At 48.0% G+C, this 19,643-nt stretch overlaps 1 protein-coding gene across 4 annotated transcripts in view; it reads left to right on the top strand.

Annotated features, from left to right (window-relative positions):
- Nucleotides 1–19,643, top strand: part of Cad99C (cadherin 99C) — a 169,456-nt gene extending 149,813 nt beyond the window's left edge. For 3 of the 4 annotated variants that reach the window (XM_089583226.1, XM_089583225.1, XM_089583223.1), the window contains 16 exons: nt 2,171–2,414; nt 4,040–4,249; nt 5,284–5,400; nt 9,881–10,012; nt 10,105–10,232; nt 11,777–11,892; nt 12,179–12,307; nt 12,938–13,101; nt 13,275–13,499; nt 14,253–14,344; nt 14,425–14,520; nt 14,607–14,681; nt 15,229–15,471; nt 16,345–16,441; nt 18,293–18,522; nt 19,402–19,643. In XM_089583226.1, coding sequence (XP_089439352.1) covers nt 2,171–2,414; nt 4,040–4,249; nt 5,284–5,400; nt 9,881–10,012; nt 10,105–10,232; nt 11,777–11,892; nt 12,179–12,307; nt 12,938–13,101; nt 13,275–13,499; nt 14,253–14,344; nt 14,425–14,520; nt 14,607–14,681; nt 15,229–15,471; nt 16,345–16,441; nt 18,293–18,522; nt 19,402–19,552 — 2,449 coding nt within the window. In that variant the 3' untranslated portion in view covers nt 19,553–19,643. The remainder of the gene's footprint in view (nt 1–2,170; nt 2,415–4,039; nt 4,250–5,283; nt 5,401–9,880; nt 10,013–10,104; nt 10,233–11,776; nt 11,893–12,178; nt 12,308–12,937; nt 13,102–13,274; nt 13,500–14,252; nt 14,345–14,424; nt 14,521–14,606; nt 14,682–15,228; nt 15,472–16,344; nt 16,442–18,292; nt 18,523–19,401) is intronic. The other variant, XM_089583224.1, reaches the window with a different exon arrangement.

Below are 19,643 nucleotides of genomic sequence, written 5' to 3'. Positions count from 1 at the left end.
TGGCCCTGCAGGAGCTTGGCATGTCATTACCGATGAAGCGGGCGCAGGATGAAGCGACCGTAGACGGCGTGCAACCTCCCACGCGCTCACACAAAGGGCTATTTAGGAAACCCGGCTCGGACCAGCGTCCCGGGCGAAGGTCAATACTGCCATGGTCCGGCGTGACGCGGCACAAGCACAATGCAGCCTTGAGAGAAAGCCCGGAAGTTGGAAGGCGCCCGGTGTTTGGGCAAATGGCACATTGTGCGCCCAGGCGGACGACGTGTTTGTTTGCGACGTTTACACCTGCACGCCTCCAGACTAAAGTCTTCCGTGGGCGCTGTCGTGGAGGTGCTTCGAGTTGCTCTCCCTCGCGTCTTTGCTGTGCGTTGCGATATCCTAGCCATCGCGCCGTGAGCAACGCCCCAGCAGAAGTTTTTGGTGGAATTTAGAACAGACGAGGTCCATTAAAACACGCGAACACGTCGTTATTATTGCCATTCGGATGACATCGTCAGAAGTCGAGAATTAGCCTGAGCACCGAGCCACCGCGCTGGGCAGTATTAACGATCGTAATCCATTCGGTTGCGCAGAGTTGCACCAAAATGCAAAATTCACTTTCTTTTGCGTTTACAATACCATAATGCTCGCGCGAACACTTAAAAAACAACTCTTGAGCTTTACTGCGGCTCTTGTTGTATATCTATTGAAATGTTGGCACGAGTGACCGTGCCTTATCCTGAACTTATGCAGTCTGTGTCAAAGGGAGCATAAATATATTGTTACTGTTAGGATGTCGCAATTAGTCGTAGTGAAATTAAGTTATTACTAAAAAATAGTGAGCTAAATTTCCTCGCACTTGAAAGGTGAAGTGCCGAACGTGCAATTCTGACCGTCGTCTAACTTCGCAGCCACCTACAAGCCTGTACCCACCGACCTGGTGGTTTCGTTTTCGGATGTAAACCTTGAAATTGGAGTACCTCGAGTTGCCTGGGTTCGTAAACAGTAAGGACAAGTTTAAAGGCAGTAGCGCGCGATGTTTCCCACAGGCGGCTCAGAAGGAAATATTTGAATGAGCACTTGAAATTGTTCGGAAACTAGTGTAGTGTGAGAAATAAACAAGTTACGTAACTACTCTTTGTGCTGCCGCTTCATAAAGACGAAAAAGAAACGGAAAGTCACTATCCTGAACCGTTCAACAAAAGCACCATACCTGTTTAGCTTTGTCAATACTAAGGAAATGCTGGCAATTAATTGCATTCATGCGCGCACGGAATTCGCGCCTCAGTTACGGGCAAAAGGCGACCTTACATATTGTATCGTGAGCCCATGCATTTCGTTTGTTCCGTACAAAGCTTGCATTTCAGTGTGATATCTCTAATTCCCCGTTAAAGTATTATAGACGCCAAATTTTTCAGTGCGTATTTTCTTTGTAATGATGCGTAAGGCATTAGTATGCTTGGACCACCACGTGGCCTCACCTATGACCGCTAAATACTTTTTATTTGCGGTTCTTCTCATGCGGTTTCGGTATTGGTTTCAAGAGCGGAATGATGGCTGTGACGTCAAAGTTTGTATATGCCACGTGAGAGACGAAAAAAAGCGGGGATATTATAGTGGTTTTGTGATTTTAATTCACTACAATATTAAAGCCAGCCTGCCTGAAGAGCAGGAATAACAGCAGATGAAGAAGAAGCGCTTATTCGCAGTTTTTTTATGACTCACTTGACCTATGCTGAGCTTTGACATCAGAACCATCGTTGGGCTTTTGAAACCGAAACAGCATGAGAGCCTAAACTGAATTATAAGCTATTTAGCGGCTACAGGCGAACACGGTGGGGTGATCTGTGAATGCAGTGCCTTAAACATCATTACAGAGATGAAAACAAGTGAACAAAATTTGGTGCCTATGCTCCTTTAACACTCCCTATTTGAACACACTAGATTGCTGGATCGCAAATAGATATACTACATGACTGGGGGTTCCCTAATGTCGCCTCTGTTGGTTCCGTGGTTAGTAGCACTATGACTCTCAATAGCCTTAGGCATTCTACAGCTAAAGGGGATTTGTAGCGACGACAGTAGGTACCTTTAGAATTGGAAGCCGTGGTTGAGTTCCCAGTACGTGAGGGCAGCCGCTGCCAGCCAGGAGCGGCGAAGCTATGTCCGAAGTGCACATCCTTCCGCGCAGTGACTTCGGCATCAACGAGCAGACGGGCGAGGTGACCACGCGTCGGGCGCTGGACTACGAGCGCCAGCGAGAGCACGTGTTCGTCGTCACGGCCAAGGACAAGGCGCCCGACGCTCGCATCACCACCGTCAGTGTCACGGTGCGCGTGCAGGACGTGCAGGACGAGCGGCCCTACTTTGAGCGTGCCTTCTACGAGACTGCGGTGCCCGAGAACCAGGACAACATCAACGTCGTCCAGGTCAAGGTACGGGCTGCCACCAGCTCCGGCGCCTGCATGGAGTAGCGTGAGCTACCGTTCCTCCCATCAGAGGCGTCTGGCGGACAGATGGCTGTGAGAAAGCTTTAGCTTGTGTAGCAGCATTGATTATCACGTACAAACGTTCGTAAAGTTAGAATGTCAGGCACTCGCGGGAAAAAATGGGAAAGTATGTTGCTATACGGGGAGATTCATGGAAGCTGCCGACTGACAGATGAAAACAGGCAATCAGTAGTAAAGCGCTAACCGCATGAGGCGATAATTCGCGGCGACACGCCGCGCGATGGCATCGCGCGATGAGCTGAAGGCCGCCGAACCACTGTCGCTCATCGCGTCGCCCGGTTTCTGGGTTTGCAGAAAATTTCGCCCATCGCCCGGAAGTGCCGCGCGAGACTAGCCAATGACGGTAGGTCTTGCAGGTGCGCAACTTCCGAGCCGTTTTGCGCGCCAAAGTCGTTTCTTTTTTTTTCACCGGAGTAGCAGCCGACGTACCCCTCACCACAGCCGGTCTCGACGCGCTCGCTACCAACGTTTATAGAATAAACGTTGCTCGCTACTGAGCGCGCGCGTCGAGAACGGCCGTGCCCTCACCGTGGCTGGTTGTTGTGTAGTGCTTTTTTTTATTTTGTATTGAATATGGAAGGTAAAAGAATTTTCGCTACCTCGGCATCTGCTATCGCTGCTGGAAGCACCTGAGCTGGGGCAGCGGAAATAAAGGATAGCAGGCAGTGTGTAGGAGTGAAAAGAAAGAGGGGAGGGGATAGTAGAAAGACAGAATTGCGAGTTTCCTTCGGCGTTCCATGGCGGACAAAAGCGCTGGGGAGGCCGGCAGCAGACGGAAAGAGCGCGCGCTCATGGAGGACGGAAAAAATTGCGTGCGCTTTTCTATGTCACGTGACTTTGCGTATTAGACAAAAATAAAATTATTGCCCACATATATTTTTGTCAATGTTTTTATTGTGTTTTATCTTGTGTGGAGCCTTGGGAACGTTGTTCTACGCGTTAATTAATGCCAAATGGCTGAACGCTGAAGTGGCAGCAGTCGAGCAACAGTGAAAACGCGCCGCTCCGACGCTGAGTCCCGTCGCTTCGTGCGGTTTCCGCCAGCGACAGCGGTGGGCGACGGCGTCGTCATCGCGCGACGCATCGCGAAGGAATATCGCCTCATGCGGTTACCGCTTAATAGTTAGCGGCATAGTAGTAGCAGTGTTTGCGGATGTCTGAAAGCAAGTGAATCGTGTTAATTGGTTAACTGAACTGTGAGTGAACTACTACCTTTTACAGTTAGGCGCCTGATTGCAGTTAGAGACTTGCTATAGGTGATAACCATATCACTTTTTAGGATTTTGAAAATGTGATTAACATCGGCGCTGTAGCTAAAGAAAGTATTGGCCATGTTGAGTGCCATTCGAAAATCACGGCGGCTGGGGTGCGCGCATAGCGGCGCCCAACAGTACTACATGTCACTTCGTAAGGCACGTACCACGTGAGATAGATACTTGCGCACATCGCAACTCTCGCGAGACTACCGCGAGCATGGGAGTCGCAAAAAAGGAAAGAGAAAAAGAAAACAAGCTTCCCGATGGGGTTGTAGTGACGCTGGAACCGCGCAGGCCACGGACCCGGACAGCACGCCCAGCATAACGTACACCATCAGGGAGGGCGACCAGTCGCTGTTCGCCGTGGACCCCGTGACGGGCGTCGTGAGGACCATCGCCGGCCTCGACTACGAGAAGAAGACCAGCCACACGCTCGTCATCGGCACGCTGGAGAACGACGCCAACGACGCCATGGCCACGTGCACCGTGCGAGTCGCCGTCGAGGTGAGCGGAGCGCTCAGTCTGGCCACCAAGGAGGGCAGTGTGCGTACGCCACTGCTCCCCCTGGTGGCCGAGAGAATGAATTAGGGGGACAAGCGGAAAGAACTGGCACAATTATTTCGGAAAACAATTGTTTCGGAATTCGCGCACCTGCACGCACTGAAGTATCAAGGGTGGAAGTGGCCGTGAGGTTCGTTGCATCCAATTAACATGTGGAGCCATTGAACTTTGAATGCCTCCGGTTCACTCTTCACTCCATTCAGGAAGAATTTATTGAAGTCGACTGGCGCCGAGACTGCTCTGTACAGGATCGAGAACGCTTTATATCAAGAAGCACCCTGAGGACTGATCGAGCAGAAAAACCTGTTTTCGTGTCGAAAAACCGCGATTTTTCCCTGCGCTGGCTTTAGCAACAGGTTTCGTTCGCCCAGTAACGGAGCGTATTTGGTTAATAATCAGCGCGTATTCAGCTCTGTTATTGGCGTCAAAAATCGCTTCAGGAGCTGTACGGCATCCGCCAATGCAGCACACCATAGCAGTTTCGTAAAAAAGGAATGCAACGGTTCATCATGCGTGCTTTAGCGCGATGTGGCGGCGTATGGAGAGGATACAACTTTTCAGTACACCCCCTCATTTTTTTTTCGTCATACCTATTTCAAAATATCATAAAAGGGTTACATAAAGTGAATTAATTTTGTTCTTTCAAATTACAAATCACTGAGAGCTATCCATCTCTGCGGATAACTGATTAGACATTCGAAGCATTTACCGATTCGTAAAATCGGGCAGCAGAACATTTATTTCAGCTGCATCCGCGATAACAAAGTCGCAATAGTATTTCTTCGCGTTCTTCGGCATGTCAACTAATTCTATAAAACATTCTCATGTTGTACTACTTTCCAAATGCCAATATCAGGCGATATGCTGCATCTGCGCGAGCAAAGCGAATCGAACAGCTTGAAGCGCCACGCTATTCCAGAGATGCAAATTTTCGATGTGCGATGTTTGCTTCATTTTCCTTCCCGTGGTTTCAACAGGACCGGAACGATGTTGCCCCACGCTTCACGAGCGTTCCGTTGCCCATCAGGCTGCAGGACACTGTGCCGCTGGGAACAATTGTGACAACTGTGGTGGCGTCTGACATGGACGGATCGGTGAGTTCAATTATCTCGCTGTCTGCTTGCTACTGGTGACGCATAACGTGTCACTCGGTCATAAGCAGAAAATTATGGGGATTTGAGGGGCTTGTTATGACAAGCATATGAAGGAAGCCAAGTCACCGAAACCAAGGCAAGAGCTGGGGGAGGTGGTTTCTTTTCTTTTGGGGGGACCTCCGAATTTCGCGTACGGTGCTCTACTAACTGCGCTGCGACGGAGGCTGTCCAATCTTGTACTTTCGGCGGTGCATACGTTGCATGTAAACTAACCTTGAGAGCGTTGACCAGAGGCACCCTCTACCATAGCGGCGGCCGTAGGACCGCCCTTTAATGCCGGAAGTGCCACGCAGAACGTGATCGAACGGTGTGGGAGGCGGCAGTGCGAGAACCTTCATATCCTTCCTATATGGCATCAAAGCTGCCAGAACCGAGCCCCTCAAGCTGTTTAGCAAACAAGGGTAGGAGATGAGGGATTCGTTACAGCACGTCTATGAAGAAAGCCAACAGTCACTGAAACCGAGGAGAGCGTAAGGGAATATTTTTTTTGTTGCGAAAGGAACACTCCACTCCGACAGCCAAAGCGAGACCTCAGGTGGCCGCCGTAGCTACGCTTACATTGTTTCAATTGGTCGAAATGGTCGTGACGTCACAGTGCGCGAATTTCAAACGGGGCCAATTGTACTTTGGCTAGTAACCATGCAACCAATTAAAGGAATCGTATAGGGGACTGAATTTAGTTAATTACTTAATTGACTAATTAGCCTAATTAACCTTTATAGTCAGACCAGATAAATAAATAAAACCCAAGTCGGAAATTGGTCGAGTTGGGGAATCGAACCAGGGTCTCCGGAGTGCGAGACGAGCAGGGTAACCACTCCGCCATGCCAGCACGCCGGTTTGGAATGAACAACGGCGTGTCTAGTGGATACGGTGTCTTCGTTCACTCCCATCTTCCTCCCTTTCCGTTACGGCGAGGTTCAGGTGTTCATCGAGATATGTGTGACAGATACATTTCCTTTCCTCAAAAACCAAATTACCGACAAGCTAGGCGTAGAGCCGAACTGGCCATGGCGTTCTGTGGACTCCCTAGCAGCGTTGCAAGACGCTGTCGCGTTCCACTCTTACACACATCACTGATGCAGCAACACCGCGCTTAAGGCTTTCGCCTCACCGCACTTTAGGTCAACAAAGTGCCCCCCTGAATTTTTTGTAATTTTTGTTGTCGATCAATGGAAAATTAGCGCTGTAACCGTTTTTGCCTGAAAAATAAATGAGAAACAGCACCGCACGTCAGATGCCGAGGTCGTTGGTTCGGATCCCACTGCCTGCTTGTGGTTGTTTCTTATTCTGCTTCTTATTAAATTATCCTTCAGGTAAAAAATGGTTACACTAGTAATTTCTCATCGATGAACACCACAAATTACAAAAAAAGACAAACATTCCCTATACTCGGCCATAAGTATATTCAAGACCAAATCTTTCTATAGCGCCAGATTAGTCTGAAACAACGCGTTTGTAATGAAGTGTGGACATGCTGGACGCCTTCCCTGTAGTAGGAAGTGGTGTGCATGAGCTTACTGCGCTTATGTTGTAGCTGTAGCTTTTAAAAAGTAGAATAATTCGATCTTTCGCACCGCGGTAACCCAGAAGTGGCAGACAGTGTCGCTTTTGAGGAGTTTTTTACATCGTTATGCTCAGAATTTGAGGCCGGAATCGCATTTTACATTAACGTCAGAAAATTTAGCTTTTTTCGTTGAAATAAAAATATATCAGAATAATATTTGTCTTTTCGAACTATCCGTTCCGCTAATTATTTCGTGGCTGGACAGAATACAGCAGCGTTAATTAATAGTCCGGATAGTTCCCATCGAACGATCGACAAGCCAAACTGTATTGTGGACTTATGCAGCACATCTTGACATATGACAACTGACTGGAGATCCATTAGTGATTATTGGGAATGCAATGCATATAAATTGCACTCTTGCATATTCCCTGTGTTCACAGCAACGACGCAATACCCGCAACTCACGACTTACAGTTTCATACTACTGCGATCAGCAGCTTTCAAGCAACTAGATGTAATGCATTTTATCGCGATCGGGAAAGGCTGAATGTGCGCAAAAAGGCTCTATGTACTAAAGAAACGAAGTTCGCCTAAGAGACGCATCCGATTGGAGAACGCAGAAATTGCAGGCATTGCGAACTCTGAGTAGAACTTCTTGTTTATGTTTTCGTTGAACGCGCTGACTGGGTCCACTATCCCTTAGAAAAATTTCTTTAGGCACTCTATAATAGAGTGTCTATGGTTTGGTTTTATGGGGTTTAACGTCCCAAAGCGACTAAGGCTATGAGAGACGCAATAGAGTGTCTATAGACTTTTGCCTGTAAACATTATAGAATGTCAATAGACAATCCTAGAGATTAGTCTATAGACAATACAAATCCTACAGACGCTCTACAGACAACCAATAGGTTTATGGCCATACAATTTTAGTAGTTTTTGTGAATAGGCAGTCTATAGACTGTGAATATACATAAGTAAATATCAAGGACCGTTTTTATTCCTGGTGTACATCAATGATATTACCTCAGTCACTGGCTTTACCGACATAGTTTTATATGCGGATGACACCAATGTCTTCTTCACTGGAGCAAACAAAGCAGGCTTGGAAAAAGCTGCTAATGAATACTTGCTTAAATTATCAGGATGGCTTTTAAATAACAAATTGAGTCTGAATACAAGTAAGACAAAGTGCATTATATTCAAGCCCATAAATAGGAGGGATTATTCAACCATAAATGTAACCTATGATGGAACTCTGATAGAACAGGTAAAAGAACAAAAATTTTTGGGTGTTTGGTTCAGTGAAGAGCTTTCCTGGACTACACATGTTAATAAATTAAAAGCTGATTTGGCGCTAATAACTGGGAGCATCTACACGATCAGGAATCTGATACCCACGTCCTTAAAACAGGTGTTATATTATTCTCTTTTTTACTCAAGATTAAGTTATGGAATATTGATCTGGGGGACGACGACAGCCTATAATTATAAAAAAATTAATTGTTGCACAAAAGAAGGTACTACGCTTATGTGAGAGCTATAAAGGCGATAGGCGCAACTTACGGACCGGAAGTACAACATGCTAAAAGCAAACCAGGTCTATTACTTTAAACTGCTGCAGTGGGTCCATCGAAACAAACTACATATCCATCTAGGACAATATAGCAGTACATACTCGATCCGCGAGCCTAAACGAAGAGTGCCTATGATACGAACTAATTATGGTAGCCAAACGCTAACTTTTCAGTCTACTAAACTGTTAAACAGCTTTGGGATGCACATGGATTTCAACAAACCTTTTACTGTTTTTAAATGTGAATGCAGACACTTCTTGGTTAATTCAGCAATTTCATACACAACTTAATGATATGTCTTTCTAGTAGAGCCTCATCAAATCGATTTAATGGTCAATACGTGTTCCGCGGTTTGCACATGGAATGTGGTACCTAACGCTTTCCATTGGATACAAAATTGTTTTGGTGTTCTATTTTTCTTTTCTTTTGTTCATGATGGGGAGATGGCGCGGTGGGGAACACGAGGAACGGAAAGGGAACGGCACGTGTTCCTTCTGCGCTATCTTTTCATCATGAACGCTATCTAATTCGCCCAACTTTCGGCTTTGCTTTTCTTGTGTATTGGTTTTGATGTTTGTAGTGCCGGTTTTGCACTTGATGTTTCCTATTGCCTGTTCCCTTTGTATGCAAACCTGGATATGTTTACAGAATCCGCGTTTTCTTACAACTTTGGATCGTTTGAGACTGATGTACAGGACAGTAAAATTTTGCCTTTTAAAGAATTGTTTACATTTTTTCCCTGCTACTGGCCGAAGTATTATGGCTGAGTTCTGTTCGTTGATGCAAAAATTTGTACAAGGGGCCAAGGCCTCGTCAGGCTCTTAGCCTTTAGCCTTGGCCTTCTCTTAGACACTGTCTGAGGAACAAATAAAGGAAAAAAAAATAGAAAAGCAAAAGAGTCTTTAAGAAGTCTATAGACGCTCTATAGACCACTTTTTTAAGGGCAGTCGGTATTACGAGCAATTAAATGGAGGAATGTCTGGTTACTAATATTTATAAGTTCTTTATAACCTTACAAAAACACCGACTAGTGCAGCCTTCTATTGGAATAAGTTTACTTTCACTGGGTAAAAAATCAGTGTGACCAATCGTTTCGTTATTAAATTCAAGTGCAGTATTTTGCTACGCTGGCTAGCTCACGAAGAGTACTTTTTTTATATTGCTACTAAACTCAGCGCTTGGGCACGATTTCGAAGCAACCGCAAAAAAATAATAATAATGAGAAGTAGAAGCGAAGTACCTCAGCTAACAGAAACCGTGAGCAAGCATGTTTTTTTTTTCTTCCCTCCTTATACCATACTACTTGCGTAACCGCGGCCGCGACTCTCTTGTACAGGCACCTGGAAACGTAGTGCGATACGAAATCAGCGGCCAAGGTCGGGCACCGTTCTACTTCCTCATAGACAGCACCAGCGGCGTAATAACTGTCAAGGACGACCTCAGGAAAGAACCCGACTCCGAGTACAGGGTGAGTTTCATGACGCGGCGCCGAGGGCAGTTGAACTCGACTGCTTCGGCTCGCGGCTCACGCCTCGACTCTGAAACGCCGTTTATTCTCAGATTGAAGTTCAAGCTAACGACCTCGGAGATCCCTCGTTAGCAGCCACGGCTGTCGTCACAGTCTACGTGGAGCACATCGCCACCGTGCCGCCGGACTCCGGCCTCGGTTTCGCCGACGGATTCTACACGTGAGTGTTCGCACTTGCCAATGCCGGTCATAGTCGATGCCGGTCATAGTCATAGTCGACGCCTTGAAGCACGTTCTTCGCTTTTTTCAGAACGTCCATGCGTAAATGCGATGTCGTTGTCTGAGGCCGCTTTCCCGCAGTCCAGTTTTGGGCGCGAAGCGTTTCTTTTGCTACACACACCAAAGACCGGACCAGAACTTTAGAGTAGGAGTTTCTAATTTGGGGCCAACTTGTTAATTTACTTTCAAGTCCTCGTACATACATCGATTCAAGACTATATTTGACGAGCACGTGATGGCCAATTACGATAGGCAGCGTGGCGATACCAAATTACATTTGACGATCACAAACTGATATCATGTACTAAAGCGTACGAGCTCATTTAAAAAAGAATTTGGCTGCAGTGTGTGGGAACTTTATTTCTGCGAGAACATCCCCCGTTGCATATATCAGAAGAAAAAAAAAGCTATAGCCGAGCATAACGGTTGCACAAAACGCTGGTACGACATCGGGATAGCCACGCTGTACAACAGTCATCCACTGGAAAGCACACGGCACGGTGCATCCCTGAGGACCTGAGGTGTGCGCAGAACCGCACACTTGACTATTAAACATGAAGGCAGAACGAGACAGTTGAACAAGTCTTAGCCAACTGCCTAGGTGAGCCTGGATGTCCTCGCACAGCTTTGTCGCTTTCTTTAGTCCTGCAGAAGTACGGCCAGCCACCGACCTTCACAGATAACTGTCGACAACCCTGCGAAGCCTCGATATTCTCGAGCACCTCTGGTCAGACGGACAGAAGCGGGTCTGTCAACCTTTCAACTCCACGACCGGTGTGCGCGTGATTCAACCATGCGGTCATTATTCTTTTCACGGTATTCGCTACACTAGGCTGTGAGCCATTTGTGCTAGCAGGCGTTCAGAAGAGCTCAGAGATCTGTGCCGAAAATTGTCGATTTTAATTAACGTTTAAGGGTCGATACGGTCGAACAATTGCCGGCAGAACATTTGCAATGCTTGTCCCACCAGCAGCTAACAACAATCTCACCCCCTGCTTCAAGCTCAGGTTCTCGGTTATCACACAGAAAAAGATGGAGGTAGCTAGAATGGCGAGAATTGGGCCCGGTAGGTTGTTCATCACGGTTCAACTCGCTTAACTTTTTACAGAACAACAGACAAAACCACACCAACCGCGCTTTGTGTTGGTGTGGTTGTTTTGTCTCTTGTTCTTTAAAAAGTTAAGCGCGTTGAACCATTATGGAGGCAGCAACCACGAATAAATACGGTGTAACTACAGGTTTTGCGCTTCTAACCATGTCGTGCATAGTCCTATGAGTAACAACACTGGTTGTGCGTGCATTTTTTTTTGCTGTTCTTTTAGGTGTTTTCAGAACGAGTAGTCACAACTGAATTCCTGTCACTGGCGAAACCGTATAGTGCGAGATTCCATACACGCTGTGTCATTAAGGGCGTTGTATGGCACGCTGTTGCATGACAGGTGACACGGAATTAAATCAGCAACTGGCATGGTTTCTCTTCCTCAGGGTCGAAGTTCCAGAGAATGCCCTGGCGAACACGCTCGTCAAATCATTGCCAATTATCAACAAGCCGCGAGGAAATTTTCCCGTTCAGTGCCAGATCGTCACTGGAAACGAGAAAGGTGAGACTTCGGTCAAAAAGTAAATCTCTTTTTATTTGTTCTTTCTAACTTAATGTTGTGGTCATCAAAAACGTTAAAAAAAAGAATCAAGGTCAAAGCGAACTAACTTGCTGCCAGGAACTGTATATATTAAAGCACCTGCAATATAATGTTGGAATTATATTACCTTACCTTGCGTTCCTCAAAGTCAGTGGCTGTGCTGTTCTTAAATTGGAAAAGAACGCGAGTTCCATTTTTTCTCGTGCATGTGTGCCCGTTACATGTCCGTATTTTTCTGCACCTACAGGGCATTTCTACATATTAGACAATGAACAGCGCGACTGTGAAGTGCGTGTCCAGAACCAGAACCTCGACTACGAAGAACAGAACAAATATCTCTTGACTGTCCACTTAAACACAATTGGCGGAGTATTCGGTGAGTGAATACTACCTTGTGTTTTGCTTGACCATCGGAATAAAAAAAAAAAAAACGAAACATGAAATGGGCTCCCTTAACAAGGCAGGTCTTCACCGCACGTTGGAAATTTAATTATATATTAAATACCTGCCGGCAGAGTGGGTGCCTATCCGCTGTCGCTATATGTGAAAGTACTGTTTTGGGAAAACTATCTGCCACATAATTGCACAATCGTGGCCTTAAGAAAACCGAGTTAGTTTTCGAAAGCGAACTTATTAGAAAGAAAAATCTGTTTTGATCAAGATACCATCTCTTATACATTGCAATCACCTTATCAACGAAGCTAACCACAAAGTCAGCAGACGACCGTGTGAGGATATACTGAGTGATAACTGGAAGACATGGGAAGCCTGCGAGTATCGAGGAGATCAGTTTAGCGAATCAGTTAAGCAAATCAACCCTCAAAGCGGAAGAATTTACAGCTATTTGTAGTCATTACGATCGCGTGCCTGCGGTTAGGTAATAAGACTCGGGGTGGTCTCAGAATTTAATGCCAAGTTCAGTGTACCGACAAGCTTTGCTTTGGAGAAGCAGGGGATGCGTCGTACATCATTGTGGTTGCCCGACTGCATTACGCGTTGTGTGCAGGTTCTTCGAGGCTGACCACCCAGGTTGCTGTGCACTTGATTGACCAGAACGACAACCGGCCGCGCTTCGTAGTGCCCCCCATGTACAGCCAGCTGACGCAGAACCGCTACCTGGCGGCGCTCTCGTCGGACGCCCCGGCCGGGACCCGCTTCATCCAAGTGATGGTGAGTGCGACACGACAAGCGCAAGTTTCAGTATGATTGGCAGGAACGCCTTGATCCATGACCACTTGGTACTTTAGTCCTCTGACGTCAGAGGGCCAGTTAAGGGTGAACATGACGAACACAAACCGGCGATGCACCACTTCGTGACTTCATTACTTCTTCTCGGAACGCAGGCTGAAGATCTCGACTCGGGTTCGAATGGCAAGATTGTGTACGACCTATCGCCGGACAGCGACCCCGAAGGCAAATTCAGCATCGACCCCCAGACCGGCTACCTGAGCAACGTGAAGACGTTCGAGGATCTTCAGAACGTGGAGCTGCCCCTAAAGCTCAAGGTCACAGCCAGAGACAGCCCCGACCTGACCGCCAGGGCCCTCACGGAATCCACCTACGTTTATGTGAGAGCACCCGCATTGACTCGCATGATGCTGTATCCGGAGCTAGATAAATATTTTGACGTCCTTCACAGCCCCGTTTCAATAAGTAACTTTTTTAATGTGTCATACTTTACCGTTTATAGAGTGAGCCATAGCGTTGTTCTCTAAACATGCTGTCATATTGACCGCACGATATCCGCACGCATAAGACTAGGTTGCAAGACGACGCAAACTCTGAACAGAATGGTCGCTAAATTTTTCATCTACAGATGTCCCCTGATCTCTGCCAACAGCTGTTGGCGCATTTTGTTACGTTCGGCGTCAATAGTACCCCCGGGAACGCAGAAAAGGGGCGCGGGAAGGCTTGAGAGGGAGCGCCGAGGGAATGCTGACCCTGCCGCAGAGAGAAGGGAGCATTGTCTCTAACGCGTGTAGCTCAGCTGTCTCTTCCCCTTTTAAAAATATTTTGGAATATAACGCGTCTTCAAGAGCGTCGAGAAAACGCCAGATTTTCGACGAACACGCTAGAGACCACTTAACGCAGCGTGACTCCCATACTGTGAACCGGAAGCAACCGAGGGTTGACGCGATTCATTTTACTTGATTCTTCAGTTCTCACCGAAACACTCGGCGGATGAGCTGTATACCTTAAAAAAAAATTTTCTCTGATGCCGTTCTATGCAGATGATGTCGATGCATCATGACAAAAATAAGTCTCAGCGTCCAGTAGCCGCCGAGGAGCATTTCAGTTACTCACCGTTATCATGTTTTCAGGTGAACCTTATCCGCTACGAAAACCGGCTGGTCTTGGCCATCGGTGATGTCCTACCAGACAAAGTGCTGCAGCTCAAGGATCACATCATGAGGTGAGATTTCTCACTCCAGCCAGCCAAAGCACGGTTCTTCTTGAACTGGTGCCAAGTATCTTCTCCTGTTTTCTTTCTAGCATCATACAGCAACAGACGCGTCTCATCGCAAGCGTCGAGAAGGTGGTCGCCTTGAAGGTGTTGAGAAATAACACGATTGCAACAGACTTCTCGGGGTAAGTGTGCGTGTCTGAGTGCAGCGCTCAAGACGTTCGCTTGGCAGCCCCGGGTGACAGCGTATAACACTCAACTCTTGGCGCAGGAGCGATATCTGGATGTACCTGGTGGAGCCGGAAAGCCTAAGAATTCTCACAACAAACGATCCTCGAGTACAAATGTGAGTGTGGTTCCGGTGTTCTCCAAAAAGAAGTTATTTGTTATATTCAGCGTGAAAGCGTCGGCTGTTTAAGGTTGAATTTGAGTGTGGCATGCCTTCGCTTCCAATGAGGACGAAGCGTATAGCTGCAGCTGTCACAGCCATGAACTTAGAATACGCCAGCCATTGAGCGGTACATATCCAAAACAGCGTCAGTTTCAGTACACCTCACTCAGGAACAGCAGTCGCCGTGACTGACGTGACTTAGTCCCGCGCCAAATCATGAGGCAAGCACCGTTGCTGTGAACCACCGCGGTATTCAGAGTTGGATTGTTTGGATAGTAAAGGCTCCGCCAAGCTGGAGCGCCAGGAGGTGTCGATGATGGCTCTCGTAGCAGCAACAAGGCCCACGTGATAATGACTGTAATGAATCACTATGTAAAAGTTCGAAATTCACGGCACGCACGCATCATAAAGCACTGCCTGTTGAGCCAGATGGTTTCAGCAGCGGATTCGGCGCTCCTGCATGGAACCACGCACTGAGTATGCCCGGTGCACGCACTCGTAGGTTGATGAGTACCGGCAGCGCGCAGTCTTCGTTCCTGGACCACCTGTCGCGCAGCCTGGGCATCACGGCGCAGCAGTTGCGGGCCCCGTACATGACGCCAACAGCTCCGCCGAACCTGGTGCGGCCCGTCAAGATCGCCGGCGGAGATTCGAGCGATCTGGGCGCCGCGCTCATCGTGCTGGCCTGCATCATCGCCGTTCTGGGCTTCGTCGGCATCGTCTACCACTGCTGCATGTGGTCTAGGTGGGCCCCTCAGTGTTGCTCAGATGCACCAAAATTTGTCTGCGTGCGCTCGCGGACATTCTAGAGTCCAAAGGACTGCGGCATTCTTTCTCGTAACGAAACACAGAGGACAAATTAAACTTGGTTTGTATCACGGTGTATGAATATATTATTACACCGTGACCGCCATTCACATCAAAACGGTGCATATGGAGCTCTTTTCAGGGTAGACGTAACGAGTTTGGCTCGGACAGCAGGAAAGATGTCAAATGCAATTTTCTCAGTAATAAATGCGTCCTGCTCTGCCGGACAAGCATCAACACCCCCAGAAATAGCCATAGTGTCGGTTTTCATTTTAGAGCACAGAGCATCCTCAGTGTCGCTCTAATGGTATACTTTGTTCGTCACGACTGCATTCTGAGAGAGCTTACGTTACGGGAACGTCTGCGTTAACCACTGGTTTGTCAGCGTCTTTTTGTGGCCTCTAAGCAGTATTCGTAAAGTAAGGAAAATGCCACAATATTCTTAATGCGAAAGGAGTAATATACTGTTGTATCTGTTTAAAAAAAAACACAGCCTGACGTAAAAAAAAATCACATAGAAAGTACGAGAACCTCGCCACCGCGAGTGTTGTGTTACAAGTGTCATGCAGCATGTAGTATCAGTAACGAAATGTAAAGCATGCGGTTTAATTATTGAGTACAATGAAATGCAATTTATTTTCACGAATTCACAATTTCACGAATAACGACTTGAACGTGTGTGCTTGCGTGCTTGAAGGGAGGGGAGGGGGAGCAGAAGTGCCCACGAAGGTGCATCGCTTACAAATCCCCGGTCACCCTTCATACTCTATGCGGAGCTTACATAATTGACACAAGCGTCGCTTCCCTTCAGGTACGTGGCCAACAAGGAAAGGATCAAGCGGATGTGCGTGGCTCCCAGATACGAACCAGTGTACGCGGACTCAAGTTTAAAAGAATACGAGACACAGGTGAGTGCGAGAACAGTGCGCAGTGCTGCTGCTTAATGACTACCGTCCGTTTTCTTCCTCTGGTCACCGCGCATGGCGAGCTGAGCACAAAACAGACGAACGGAAGATGTGCAGTCGCACACAGAAATCATCACCAAGTAATAGACAACTGCTCCCAGTGGTCAGCTCCATCAGTTTCTCTTATCTGCCCTTGCTTGCATAGCGATGGCTTTAGCATGTTTTTATTGGATAATTGAAATGCTTCACAGCTTGATTAATTGCGCTTTCCATGCAGCATAGTGAGGTCAGCTTTCTTTGTGACACTTGGTGGCAGAAAGTTTGTGCAAGATCCTAGGCAAAAATGCGAAAAGTTGCGCCAGTTAGTTCCTAGTAGGGAAAAAAGAACACCGCGAGAATACAAAGTCACGTAAATCATGGTACTAGGCTCTACTTTCATTTCAACCTTCATTTTGGGTTCCACATATTTAAACTACGCTCGCAATAAAACCAGGTAAGTTAGAACGGGTTGTCACTACTGAGTGCCACTGTGAGGAAAAGAAAGTCGAAGGACGGTCGAACTGCGTCAGTGGGGCCAGTAAAACGTATTCATTCACCCCTTATCGTTTCCTTCCAAGCCCTTCTAAAACGCATTCGGCCCTGTAAATTTCACCGCGTCTGGGGAATTTTGAGCGAATAATTTGCGCAATCATTGCAATCTCAAAGACAAGCGTCCTTGAAAGCATGCATGCACAATGACCTCTATATTGCTAGCAGTCCCTTATTGAGCCATTTTTTTATAGAGCTCGTGCGAGTCGCTCCTCAGTCTCCCGACGGCGAGCGGGTGCTACACAATACGGATGCTCCCGCGCTGGCGTTCTGAAAAAGATCAGGGGACATGCGTGCCGCCGGGAGACGCGTGCTTGTAGGCGTGGCTGCGTGGGCTCTTCAGCGGCGCTGTTACGGTTTTCCTCGCGTGTACAGGCTCATAATTCCTTGCACTGCAGCGCCGAGGAGACTCGCAGTTTAGAAAAGCTAAAATCTGGTATGGCTGCTATTGATGACTAGCTGCAATTCTCTAATTTAATTGAGGAACTTCAATGCAATAGTTGAAGATTTAACACTTACGCTTTATACTCCACCTCACAAGTTCTTCGCACTGAAGAGGAAGCTACGAGCGCGAGGCGATGGCTTCGATGATGATAGTGAATTTTCATCGCGCAAGGACATCTGCGGCCAATGAGCGCCATGGCACAAGGTATTTTCTCTTTTGCTCAATGTGGGGTCAAAGACCAATTTCCGAAGCATTTCACCCTGCATAAGCCGAGCACCAGGCCAGGGGAAGCTTTTACCCATTGTATCGCCGCTGGTTACCCGGCGGCACTGGGGACCGAACCCCGCACTCCCCGCATGCGAGGAAGATGCTCAACCACTAGGACACCACAGCGGTGGCGATGGCTTCGAGACGTTTCCGTTTGGCTCGCGAGCGTGTGTGAACAGCACACTTGTGAAAGCCGTCGCCTCGCGTTCGTAGCTTCCTCTTCACTGCGAAGAACTTGTGAGGTGGAGTATATATAGTTGATCACCTTGCTAGTTAACACATCTTAGCAGTTTCCTGATGACCGCTACTGAACACAATACCACGTCGAAGAAAACGTCATTTTTAACTAAAAAAGAAACTCATTTTTTATAATTGCTGTCAGACATCGGTGAAGCACTCCGTAGGCCAACAAGAGTTTTGAGCGACCCTGCCAGTTCGTGTCCGCGTGCTGCCTTGCATGTTTGAGCCCTCAGAGAACTCGTGGTCAACGCTGGTGTTTCTACCGAGGGAAAAATTGTCACGCGCACTACGGCGAACCGTTTCGCCTCGCGCAGGTGCTGCAGATGAGCGTGCCGGTGGACGAGGACGGCAGCTGCCACGAGTCGCCGCTGGGGCTGAAGGGCGCCGCCGAGGTGGCCTACCTGGGCGGCGGCCGCTCGGCCTACGAGCGGGAGTCGCCCAGCTCCATAGGAAACGCGTCCACGGCCCGCGTCGGGAGCTGCGCGTCGGCAACCTTCGACGACGCGCCGGCCGCCACCCGCAACCCGTTATACGTCGCCTACAAGTGAGTACGTCCCTTGTGCAGACGCCTTTATGACGCCCTCAAAGACACGCCGCGCATTAGGGAGGTACGCAAATGCCTACAGGACGACGCTTGTACAGATTGCTCATTCACCGTCAAAGCGGCCAACATTCTGCTGCCCCAGAAGCACGGCGAAAGCATGTTCGTTCCCCTTATCACGGCCTGCCCCGTGGAAGCTTGGAAGTGGTGCACCATCATGGCGCCCTTGACGTCACGTGCAAGCCACCTTATAGATGGCTCGTAGAAGTAAACTGAAAAAGAACTTCTCATGGTGCGACCTACTCGTTCTAAGGTACCACAGCCACCACAGCCATAGGTACCGCAGTTAGCACAACTAGAGCACGGGACGAATAAACAAAGGGTGGTATTTTTACATACGCCGCGTTTTCTTTTATTCATTATTAATAAATCTACTGGCTATGTACGCACTTGCAGCCCAGCCAATAATCACCAAAACCACCTGTCGGCCTTTTTACTAAAATTGCTGGTTGGAGGAGGCGATCTTGCGTTACCAAGGGGAAGACGATGGAAGACGATGGAAGACGATGAACGAAGAACCGCACCAACTGAACTCCAGTGATCAGAGAAAGCGCGAAACACAGCCTGCGTATGATTCTTATCTCGAATTGTTGCACTCGTGAGTGCGCTGTTTCTCGCTCTTCTCTTCTTGAAGGGGTGTCTATTGCCTAAACAGCAGACTACTCGAACTGACTGGAGGTCAAGCTGCGGCTTTTCAGGTTCTGCGGACTCAAAATAGCCGCGTGCTTTCGTGCGTTTGTCGCGCTGCCCCCATAAGTGTTCTTTCCAGTTTACGCCGCACTGGGCACTGAAGCACGCATTTGTTTCCTTATTTCTCCCCAGCTCGGACGAAGAAGAGCCGAGTGCGGGCGCTGCTCCACCAGCGGCGAAGACGCTGAGTGGGCTGACCATGCTGAAGACGCATCCTCCCGCGGCGACGGCCGGGGACAAGTCCAAATACATCGCGGGTGTTGAGACGACGACAGAGCTATGACCTATATGTATTTATTGCGTTGCCCACTTGTACATACTGTAAAATGCCCCTTGTGCCAAACATTAAAGCACACGTTGACGACACGGAGAGA

Source organism: Amblyomma mixtum, chromosome 3, assembly GCF_055824585.1.
Source record: "Amblyomma mixtum isolate Tamu chromosome 3, ASM5582458v1, whole genome shotgun sequence".
Lineage (NCBI taxonomy): Eukaryota > Metazoa > Arthropoda > Arachnida > Ixodida > Ixodidae > Amblyomma > Amblyomma mixtum.
This window is presented reverse-complemented; position numbering and strand designations above follow the sequence as displayed.